The sequence below is a fragment of the Pantherophis guttatus genome, chromosome 2, assembly GCF_059756535.1.
Source record: "Pantherophis guttatus breed Tessera chromosome 2, ASM5975653v1, whole genome shotgun sequence".
Lineage (NCBI taxonomy): Eukaryota > Metazoa > Chordata > Lepidosauria > Squamata > Colubridae > Pantherophis > Pantherophis guttatus.
This window is the reverse complement of record NC_142064.1, coordinates 280,751,244-280,762,969: the sequence shown is the minus strand read 5'-3', so window position 1 is coordinate 280,762,969 and position 11,726 is coordinate 280,751,244. Positions and strand designations below refer to the sequence as shown.

The 11,726-nt window shown below is 39.5% G+C and overlaps 1 protein-coding gene across 1 annotated transcript; it reads right to left on the bottom strand.

The window, feature by feature from the left end:
- Positions 1-1,739: 1,739 nt before the first annotated feature.
- LOC117668116 (vomeronasal type-2 receptor 26-like) lies at positions 1,740-8,474 on the bottom strand. The gene is made up of 4 exons (XM_087885117.1): positions 8,053-8,474; positions 6,225-6,455; positions 3,315-3,441; positions 1,740-2,774 (listed from the first exon to the last, which is right to left on the bottom strand). Exons 1-4 carry the CDS (start codon positions 8,110-8,112, stop codon positions 1,873-1,875), a joined length of 1,320 nt encoding a protein of 439 aa, XP_087741243.1. The 5' UTR covers positions 8,113-8,474; the 3' UTR covers positions 1,740-1,872.
- Between the last annotated feature and the right edge of the window lie 3,252 nt (positions 8,475-11,726).

Here is an 11,726-nt window from a genome sequence, read left to right as displayed (position 1 = left end):
TTATATGATCTGTATGGCCATGTAATTATCCTCTGCTACCAATCTGCATGGTTATTTAATAATCCTCTGCTATAATTTGTATAGAATAAAACAGAATTTTTATAGAATTTCTATAGAATAAAACAGAGTTTCTACAGAATAGACTGAAATAGAATTTCTAGCAAGTCCATCCTCTCTTAAGCCCTTAAGAGCAGAACGAGATGGATGTTACATTACACGAGATCCCTATGTTCAAGACATGGTGTGTGGGGAGATAGCATATGTCCTGTTTGGTATTTGCAGTTACATTGACCATCAGAAGATGTTATTTAATTTAACAAATTAACAGTTGGAAGGTACCTTATAGGTCATCTAGTCCAATCCCCCACCCAAGCAGGAGACCCTACACCATTTCTGACAAATAGCAGTCCAATCTTTTCTTGAAAGTCTCAAGTGATGAAGCTCCCACAACTTCCGAATGCAAGCTGTTCCATTGGTTGATTGTTCTCACTGTCAGAAAGTTCCTCCTTATTTCCAGGTTGAATCTCTCCTTGGTCAGTTTCCATCCATTATTCCTGGCCTTTGGGTGCTTTGGAAAATAGCTTGACCCTTTCCTCTCTGTGGCAGCCCCTCAAATATTGAAACACTGCTATCATGTCTCCCCTGATCCTTCTCTTCACTAGACTGCCCATGCCCAGTTCCTGCAACTGTTCATCGTATGTTTTAGTCCATGTCTGGAGTATCTTCAAAGCGCCCACTTTAAAAATATGTTTGATAGAGATCTATCATGGGTTTTACTTTTGTCATAGATCCCATCAAATAAGGGAGCATCTCAAGTGCCTTTGAAGCATCCAAAGAGTCTGGTCCACAATGATCTTTTAAGATATATCTATGTTAAAGATTCTAAAGACAAAATTCAATTTGAAGTCAGGAGAAATCCATGGGATAGTCATTACTTAATAACTGATAAAAAGTCATAATCACATCTTCCAACCAAACATTGAATATCAAATACTCTTGTCATTCAGACACCAATCAGATTTTGAGAATTGGGGGGGAAAATCTTGCTCATTGTTTTCCAGAGATAAGGACAACTGAACATATTGTCCTTGTGGAAAGGTTAATGGGAATTAGTCAAGTAGGAGGCAGTTTTTGTTATTCAACCAAGCAGAGAATTTCTTTGAACAAATCATTAAGATAAATATTTTCGTTCCTAAATTAAGCCTAATTTAAAGTTTTTTCCCTCTACTTGGAAAAAGAATGGAAATTTGTGTCTCAGAATCTGGTCAACTGAGGAGGCCATCAATCATTTCTTAGGCTCAGAGAGGCAGTGACTTCTCAGCAACAGGGAATGTTTCTGGATTTACTAACAATGTTTCCAGCCTACCCGAACTTCAATGGACACTAGATGGGGAACAACACAGCAAACCAAAAAATGTAAAACAGAATATAAATTATATTCATTTTATTCATTTTATTTTCTTTCATTAATCTCATTTTACTTATCAGAAAAAAGTTGTTCAGAGATAATCACGCATGCTTGTGTTTTTGTGTGACTGTATCCTGAAGCTGTAGGGTAGATATTATTGAGCTGTAAATTAACTACAAGGAAAACATTAAGCAAAAGTAAGCATAATTCTTGGGAATGAGAAACCAAAACTAAAAAAACTTTACAATATAGATGATACATTTTGGGCTCTAATTTTGTAAAAAAAAATAATAATAATAATTTGGAAGGGAATTGTTCAATTTTGTTGTTATCACCATCCCAAAAATCTAAAGATGGCAGGTTGAATTTTTCAAAATGGAAAACAAAATAAAATTGTTTTGTCACGAGGAATCCTAAATTAATATCGTATAATACACACACACAAAAAAGCAACGCCTATGTTCTTACTTTACTTTTAATATAAGCTGCTCCTTTGTGTTGAGATCTGGCCTCAGGATAATAATATAGCACTTGGGGATGAAGATGCAACCCAGCAACCCAGCACTGGAGGCCAAGATGGAGAAAACCTGAACAGCCACCATGTATTTCCCCTTGGTGCTCAGGTAGGTGGGCACAAAGGAGATCCAGACGCTGCAGAAGACCAGCATGCTGAAAGTGATCAGCTTGGCTTCATTGAAGGCTCCAGGCAGATTCCTGGCCAGGAAAGCCACTGTGAAACTTATGATAGCCAAGAAGCCCATGTAGCCCAGGGCTCCATAAAACATGGTAACAGACCCTTCGTTACATTGCAAGACAATCTCTCCAGACTGGGAGTGGAGATCTGACTCAGGAAAGGGGGGAGAGACTCCTAACCAGATGGAACAAATGAGAATTTGAATCCCAGAACAAGAAAGAACAAGGGAATTGGCCAGAGACTTCCCCAGCCACCTCCTCATGGTGTTGCCTGGCTTTGTGGCCAAGAAGGCCAACACTACTGTGATTGTCTTGGCTAAGACTGAGGAGACAGCAGTTGAGAAGACAATGCTGAAAAAGGTTTGACGGAGAAGGCAAGTGACTTTCCTTGGCTGGCCAATGTAGAGAAAGGAGGTCAGGAAGGAGAACAATAGGGAGATAAGAAGGATATAAGAGAGGTCACGGTTGTTGGCTTTGACTATTGGAGTTTCTAAGTGTTTAATAAAGATTGCTAACACAAGCACTGTGGCTAAAGACAAGATCAGAGCAGCAGAAACCAGTATATTCCCGAGAAGTCCTCTATAGGATAGGAAAATTATGATCTTGGGGATGCACTGATCTCGTTTCTCATTTGGATGCTGATCCTCTGGACATTTGGTGCACCTTTTTGCATCTGCAAATAAGAGAGATGAAAGAAACATCATTATCCACCCCCAGTAGTCTTTTCTCCTTCTGTCTGCCTTTTCCACCTTTATCATCTTTTCCATGAACGCATCATCTGAGATTGAACAATTCCATCTATTTTTGTTGCTATTGTTGTTTATATTTTCCCAGCAATCAATTTCATTCACATTTGCCTTTACTTGAGAGTCTTACATATTTTAAAATATTCTTTTTCTTGTAACTCTACAGGACTTTTAATATGCCCTTTTCAACTTGTAAACAAGTTGCTAAAACAAAGTCAGCATGGGGAATTTTGAAAGATAAATCCTTTTCCATATAACGGTCCTCTTTTCTCATCAGAAAAACTCTGCAGAGATGATCAAAGGAAAAAAGAGCCTGGCTGAATTGCATAGTCTTTCTCACAGATGACTTCTTACAACTCACTTCATGAAACTCATTCTCAAGGCAAGGAAACCAAAAAAAAGAAAGACCCCAATTGAGAAATTAGAATCTCTGATTGCTCCCACTAGGGGAACTTTAGACCATCAACCTTCCTGAGTGGAAATGGTCCCTTCAGCACAAGGAATACAGTCGTAGCAGCAAGGGGGCTTCCCTTCCCGAGGCACCTTGACAAATCCTGGACGGCAGCTTTCCACGCACTTGGATTCAGGGAGGGACTAAACAAAAATAGAAGGAATATATAGATATAGAATATATAGAATAGAAGGCAATATATAGGAAATAGGAGTTTGTCCTTATTGCTTCTGCTGATAGCCATTTGGTAGCTCTGTCTAAGATGACCTGGTGTTTGTTGAACACAAATGGGTTATAGCACTTTTTGTAGGGCCCCTGAAAAGTCAGTAGCTTCTTAAATGAGAAGTAAAATGTCTTCAAAGAAAAAGTCCAATTGCCTCTTGAAAAAGCACTTTTGGGACATCAAAAGGGATAGTAGTGAGGCATAATCAGTCCTGCAAGATTCTGTAATTAGAGCCAATCTCAAGACCACAGTTCTGCCCTTCCTGTGCAATTGGAAACCACTGAAGAAGAATATGTTGATGAAAATCCTCAGTGATTCAGGTAAAATTGTCTGAAGATTGAGTCATGGCAACTGGACTTCTTTGTTGTTGTTAATTTAAGACATTTTGTTGTTCATTCAAATAGCTTCATCAGTCACAGCAAGTTTATAGGCAGAGAATCATTGGAATGTACTCGCTCCTCCCGCACCCAACACAGAGGTTGAAAGAAAAATAAGTTCAGTTGCTATGACTCAATTATTAGACAAGTTAGAATTAGAATTCTTTATTGGCCAAATATGATTAGACACACAAGGAATTTGTCTCCAGTGCATAAACTCTCAGTGTACATACAACAATAGTGATAGATCATTATCATAGTCATTGTAAAAATGCATTCATCATAAAACATTAGATACAACACTTAGTGATAGTCATGGATACTAAACAAGCAATCAACATAAATCATACTAGGATACTTGAGGAGCACCCGGAGGCTCCAGCTGGTCCAGAACGCAGCAGCGCGGGTAGTGACGGGAGCAGCATGGCGCTCCCATGTAACACCGCTCCTGCGCGAGCTGCACTGGCTCCCAGTTGTCTTCCGGGTGCGCTTCAAGGTGTTGGTTATCACCTTTAAAGCGCTCCATGGCATAGGGCCTAGCTATCTGCGAGACCGCCTGCTGCTACCGACGACCTCCCAGCGACCCGTGCGCTCCCACAGAGAGGGCCTCCTCGGGGTGCCATCAGCCAAACAATGCAGGCTGGTGACCCCCAGGGGGAGGGCCTTCTCTGTGGGGGCACCTACCCTCTGGAATCAGCTCCCCCCAGAGATAAGGAGAATCCAAGACCTCAGTGCCTTCCGTCGCGCCCTTAAAACCCATTTATTTAAACAAGCCGGGCTGGCTTAAGATGAAATTTTTAACTGTTTTTAAATGTTTTAAACGTTTTTAATTGGTAAATGAGTTTTAATTGGGCCAAATTTATATATCTTTTAATTGTTTTTAATATTTGTTCTGCATGTTTTTTTTTTTTTTTAATCTGGCTGTACACCGCCCTGAGTCCTTAGGGAGAAGGGCGGTATAGAAATCCAATATAAAATAAAAAATAAAAAATAAAGTAAACAGTATAAATTGTAAAATACAAACAAAGTTATAGTCATAAGGAGATAGATAATAGGGAAGATGAGAATAATGGGTAATACTGTCTTTCTAGATAGTTTGATAGTGTTGTGGGAATTAGTTGTTTAGCACAGTGATGGAATGGGGGAAAAACTGTCCTTGTGTCTAGTTGTTCTGATGTGCAGTGCGCTATAACGGCGTTTTGAGGGTAGAAGTTGAAACAGTTTATGTCCAGGATACTTATTTTCACAGCTCTCTTTCTGGCTCACGCTGTATACAGGTCCTCAATGGAAGGTATGTTGGTAGCAATTGTTCTTTCTGCAGTTCTAATTACCGTATTTTTTGCACTATAAGACTCTTTTTCCCCCCCCAAAAAAATGGTCGAAATGTCTGTGCGTCTTACAGAATGAATGTTGCTGAAGCCACACTCACCTGCTGGCCCCTACCCTTCGGCCTCTGCCTCCCAGCAATTTGCTTTCTTGCAGCAAAAAGAAATCAGTCTGGTCAACTTCAGCACAGCCTGATTTAGCATGAGCAGCTGATTGGCGGTTGGATCGGCCTCCCAGAATACCACCAATCAGCTGTTCCAGCCTTCCGCGTGCCCCACTTTCGGCCTCTGCACCTCCCATTTTCAGCCCATTCCAGGCGGCAGGAGATTGCCGCTGCTGCCAATCACAATCCCCGCCACCTGGAACAGAGCAAAAACGGGACAAACAAAGGCAGAAAATGTATAGAGGCGGCGATGGGCGACAGTGGCAATCCCAACAGCCTGGAACAGCTAATCAGAAGGCCAATCCAACCACCAATCAGTTGTTTAGCTGTTGTGCTGAAGCTGACCAGGTTGTTTGCTGTTTGCTACAAGGAGGCAAATTGCTGGGAAGCAGAGGCAGATTTTTTTTTCTTGTTTTCCTCCCCAAAAGCTAGGTGCGTCTTATAGTCTGGAATGTCTTATAGTGCAAAAAATACAATATCCGTTGAAGTCTGTGTTTGTCTTGATTGCAGGGTCAAACCAGACAGTTATAGAGTGCAGATAACAGATTCAGTAATTCCTCTATCAGAGAACATTTCACCAAGGTTGCCATTGGCAGCGCTATCTTGAATTATGTTCAACTTTACCTGGACATTGACACTTTGCAATGTACTTTGAAGAGGAAATCCCTGAGGTTGGTGCAGAAGGAGTTCATACATTCCAATGACTCTCTGCCTAATTAATTTGCTCTGGCTGATGAAGCTGTTTGGAAGAGCAACTAACATCTCAACTAACAAGAAAAATATGAAGGTTGCCATGACTCAACCTTCAGACAACTGGGAAAGAAAGATTTTCTTCACCTGGTTGAGCCATTTAGGGGACAACATTGCATCCTGGTCAATAATAAACATGGCATCTCCTGATTGCTGTTTTGTTAAACTCCCAAATTTTCTCTGGACAACTGACATATTGGGAAACTGGAATGAACTCATGATGTCAAAATCAGCAGCCAGCTCTCCATTTTCATCCAGATATAATCCATCCAAAGAGTTATTGTGAAGCTGGAAAATGTTTTGCAGGAAACGATGAAACTAAAATAATAGAGAGGAGGGAAGGAAAAAAGGACAGGTATTCTGAACACAGTTCTCCACTTCCAGAATTCCACATCTATGATTACCCATAGAATTTATTTCTCTATGTATCATGGGTGCAATTAACCTAATCTGCCTTCTCTAGCTTATTTAAAATTGTCATCTGAAAGTTCAGTTGAACACAGCCCAGATAAATCAGTATTTGTACGACCATCTAGTTTTCATCATGGCATGTTGAACATTGGTGATGAAGGTAGGAGATTTTCATTACCTGAACATCTATTTAGGGGGGAACATGGTCAAACATACTCCATTAGCTTGTTGATTACTTTCTTCTTCAGAAAAAGAAAAGAAACAAGGTTTGTTTAGTTTGAGTTGATTATAATAGAGAAATTAAAAAATAGAGTCACAGAAACTGGGGGAAAGTGACCTTATTTTAGAGTTCTTAATTTTAGGTACTAACAGAGAAAATAATAAACATTTACCTTGGAGTCCAAAACAGCAAATTCAAATAAAGTCCACAGCCCTGGGAAGAAATTCTTATTAAAAAAAATCTTTACATTATAAAGCACCAATCTGCATTAATAAATTGAAAGATCTTTAGAAAATTCATCGAATTCATTTTAAACTTGAATGAATTCAAATTTATATCTTGGATTACAGGGTAAAGGAGTTTAATTTAGAACAAAGCTCCATAAAGCTAAATTACTAAGAAAAAAAGCTTTTCTTAGTAATTTAGAGATGGATGATGTGATCATGTTAAAAAGCATATCATAAAAATATCCTATTAAAAGAAAATCATATATAACTCCAATAAGGCAAAAAATAGAGGAGGACAGAAGAAACTAACTTTCTATATTAAATGTCTATGGAGATTCTCAGTCATCCAGGTCCTGGTTGTCCCAAATGGGTTTTTTCAAGAGGCAACTGGACTTTCTGGTTTTTCTTTGAAGATGTTTCACTTCTCATCCAAGAAGCTTCTTCAGCTCTGACTGGATGGTGGAGAATGGAAGGATTTATACTCCTTGCAGAGAGCTGGTCATTTGCATTCTTTTAGCTAGCCGTTAAAGTCACCTGGAGGTTTATCTGTGTCATCAGGGTCACCTGGGTGGTGCAAATTCAACAGTTCCAAGAAGGCTCCACCCCCATTTGCACCACTCAGGTGACCCTGATGATACAGATAAACCTCCAGGTGACTTTAACGGCTAGCTAAAAGAATGCAAATGACCAGCTCTCTGCAAGGGGTATAAATCCTTCCATTCTCCACCATCCAGTCAGAGCTGAAGAAGCTTCTTGGATGAGAAGCAAAATGTCTTCAAAGAAAAACCAGAAAGTCCATTGCTTTTTGAAAAAAAGCACCTTTGGGATTTCTATATTAAAACTTTAATGGAGATCTGAAAAATAAAAGGAGATGGAAAATAAATAGTAGATGGAATAAGAGATATGTTACTATGGATAAAGGGATACAGTTAGCTCTATAGTCAGGAAAACTAAATCGCTGAATAAAATTATGAACATCATAGATAAATCACCAGTTAAAAAATTGCGGGGGGCGGGGGGGAAGGATGGAAAAAATGGGATTATGTCAAGAGAATACCTGCCATGGCTGCAACTGCTGAACAGTCAATTGATCTTTTTCATCTTTCACTTTCCTCATGGATCTAGATGAATACACAGCATTTAAGGCCCTGGCCACAGTCCAGATAGAGCGATGAATGATGTACCTGTCGAGAGACAGGATTTCTTCAATCTTCTCTTGGGGCAGAGCTGGGTCCTCTTCCTCTGGGCATCTTGTCCAGCCTTTCAGGGACAAGCCATGCTTAGAATATGAACAATGAAATGCTTTGTTTAAAAAGTTTAGAGTAAAATAATAAATAGATAAAAAATCATCATATTTGGCATTTCTGCCAGTCTGGATCAAAAAGGAAATGTAGCCATAGACGGCTGGAATAATCTCTGAATTATACTGTAACTCCAAGGTAAAATCCCACAAAGCTGTAGTGATCCAGACCTTTCCAATTCTGGATTTTAGGTAGTTTCCAGTTATGCCTTGTGTAATTATTATTCCCATCATGAAAGTATCGAACTCGGCAGAGTAAACAAAGACATTGACTTGTGTCCACTTGGAGAATTGGAAAGCATCAATCTTTACACAATGCATAGTCACAGGGAAGATTTGGGATAAAACAACGCAAATGCCATTCCTGACAAGCAAAGGAGTCAAACTTCTCATGAACCTCTCTCCACCATCCGTGTCTGGTGCCACCAAACCAACCAACGTCCACTTGAAATGCTGGAGCAGTTTAATAATTGTAGGGTACTGAATGCCTTCTTTGGGGACCACTTGGTAGAAAAAAGGGAAGTTGGATTTCTCATTCAGAGCCTGTGAAACAGAAATATAACTGATCTGAAAAAGAAAAGAAGGGTGGGTTATATGTCGTGTCAAATCCAATTCAGGAAATTAGCAATTGAACTCTCTGTTAAAAATCCTGGTCCTTATATGATAGAGGAAGACACTTCAACATTTTGTCAAAGACTATGTTCATATGACAGTTTTTCTGATTGGTATGTTCATAGGTTGCACCCATTCCTTGTAGCCTTGAGTATAAGATATTTCTTTTATAAATTAACTCAGATTTAGCCCAGGTATTAGAGATCTAGATGTTTTAAATATTTGACCTCTGTGTGAATTTAAGCCAGCACCAATTGCGTTAGGCCAACAGTTACAATGATAAAAAGCTGCCCTTTATTTTTATGGAAAAATCAAAGTAGAAATCATGTCTCCCAACACATGCACACACCTGTGGAATTTTATAAATGCCCAACATATTTGAAATCTGGATGGAGATATCATCATTGGACCCATCAAAAACTACCAAGGGCCCATTATGGCTTCCACATCTGTAGTTTGGAATATTTGCCACTCCGGTGGAAAGCAAACCCAGCAAAGCATCCAAAGTCATGATTGTGTTGAAATAGCTGTCATGGAGGTTGTAGCCCAGGGAGATGTTGGGTAGGAGCTGGAGATCCCGGTTGATCTCCTGGATTGCGAAAGGAAAGGAGAGAATTTTCCAAGTCAACGGGCTTCCCTTCCTGAAAATATATACATTTCAAACCATCATTAATGAAAATAATTCATTTTTATGTAACTTCACAATGGTTTCTGTTTAAATCTAAAATGAGTTAACAGTCAATGTATTAAAAGATGTCTGCATGTAGTAAATGCTCACTGTTACTTTTTAATGTCATTATCATCATCATTTACCCAATAACCTTTTTGGAATAGCTCTATGGATAGGAAATTTGAAGTTATGTAAAATAGTGAAAACAAGACCAAAAATTTAGATGCATTAGTATGCATTACAAAATGGGGGGGAGCCTCCAAATTGCACTGTAAAAGCATTCTTTAAAATCAGCAAAGGTATGATGGTTTATCTAAAATTGATGCCTTGAATGCCGTTTTGTCACAGATATTTTTATTAGGATTTCTAATCCCAACAGGATCCCTCTTGGATGTTGTGTTTAAAACAGGGAAGACCCTTCTTCTGTTCAGACCTTGAAATCTCCTTCAATTATCTTAATCAACTAATGAAGGAGAGAAGCAACTTAGAACTAAGGAGATATTTCCTGGCAGTTAGAACAATTAATCAGTGGAATAATTTGCCTCCAGAGGTTGTGAATGCTCCAACACTGGAAGTTTTTAAGAAGAGATTGGATAACCATTTGTCTGAAATGGTGTAGGGTTTCCTGCCTAAGAAGGGGGTTGGACGAGAAGACCTCCAAGGTCCCTTCCAACTCTGTTATTCTAAGACTTCTATCCTTGTAATTGGCCCAGGAATTCTAAGACCAAATTCATGTAAACCCCATTGGTGTTATCTACACATTGTTTGAGCAGGAGGTTTAATATTTAAGTTTTACCATGTTTAATACTTTAAGACTTCCAAGACAAGGTGGAAAAACCCAACCTTTTACCAGTGACCATCCATACTTTGCTGAGATGCTTCCAGGGAGCGAAGTATCCTGAGCTGTGAAATACCTCCTATGTTTCCAAAGCTGCCCCAGCAGCTAAAACTTCTGCTCACTTGAAATGTCCACCCCTTGCTCCTAGTCTTGAAAAACTGGTTCTCAGATATTGTGAAGCAGCTATATCCCATGTCTCTCCATCGTCTTCTCTTTTCCAGTACAGGGAAAGGGAACACTTTCAAGAATTTTATTTTCATATTAACAGTTACCATTAAATAATTAATCATAAAGAGTGCAGGGGGAGGGAAGACATGCTATCTCAGTTAAGATCTCTATGTCCAGATGATTGACAAGAAAGTGAGTGTTTTCCACTTTATTGAATGGAGAGATGACTTTACATTTGAGAAGATGCACTGGGAACGCAGAAAGTTGTTTAGGGGCTGGTATCTTTGCACTGGTGAACCGCAAAGAGAGACCAAATGGGAAAACCTGATCAAAAGATTAGTCCTGACATTGGACACAAGATATATTGCTTTTGCAGCTTTTTGCCCCCTAAATTGCTGTCGAGGGATTACCTGGCTGCATATTTATCATTGTTCTGTCTAAAGGAGCGTTGCAATCATGCCTTGTGAATTCTACACTCCCCCCCCCATCTTTCTCCAACACAAAAAGACAGCAATAGGTGAAAGATGACAGTGAAATAGTGCAGTCACATACCTAGAAGTCTGGAAATTAGCAATGACCAGCAGAGAAGCAGTTTCATTGTACCTACCCAAACACCTTTGCAGAGGGGCTTCTGCTGAAATCGTAAGGGAGGAAGGATGTTCTAGTTGCACCAATGACCGCACCCATAAGAAGGTCTCCTGGCTTGTAATAATTTAGTGGGTCGGCTTCATTCCTCTTCAGGTTCAGAGGGCATTTCAAACCAAGCTTCCCATCAGATGCATGAGGAAGCAGCATGGGAAGGAAAAACAGGAAAACCATTTTTCTCCCTGAGCCAGTCTCCTGCCTTGCAGCTTCTCTTTTTCTCAGATAAAATCTGAAGAAGGAAACAAAGCTTCCTTGAAATGCATTACATTAAAAGGGGACATAGGGAATTCCTTAGCACTGTCCCAGATGTTCGCTGAGATTGTAGATGTTGAGCTCATCAGCATTTGTCATATAATAGGTCATTTCATGTTTTATTTTTCCTGGAGGCTGATGTTTATGTGCAAAATTCTCTTTGGAAACTATCCCTAGAGAAGTGACATGAGGGAATGAGCAAATCACTGTGATTTTGTTGATGTGAAGAACAAAGAGCATCTCCTT

Excerpts from the sequence above, each read along its gene's own strand:
- LOC117668116 (XM_087885117.1), bottom strand. The coding sequence starts at position 8,112 with ATGAGGAAAGTGAAAGATGAAAAAGATCAATTGACTGTTCAGCAGTTG. Across the intron at positions 6,456-8,052 it reads AGCAGTTGCAGCCATGGCAG|TTTCATCGTTTCCTGCAAAA; the intron begins GTATTCTCTTGA and ends CTATTATTTTAG. Across the intron at positions 2,775-3,314 it reads GACCATTTCCACTCAGGAAG|ATGCAAAAAGGTGCACCAAA; the intron begins GTTGATGGTCTA and ends TCTTATTTGCAG.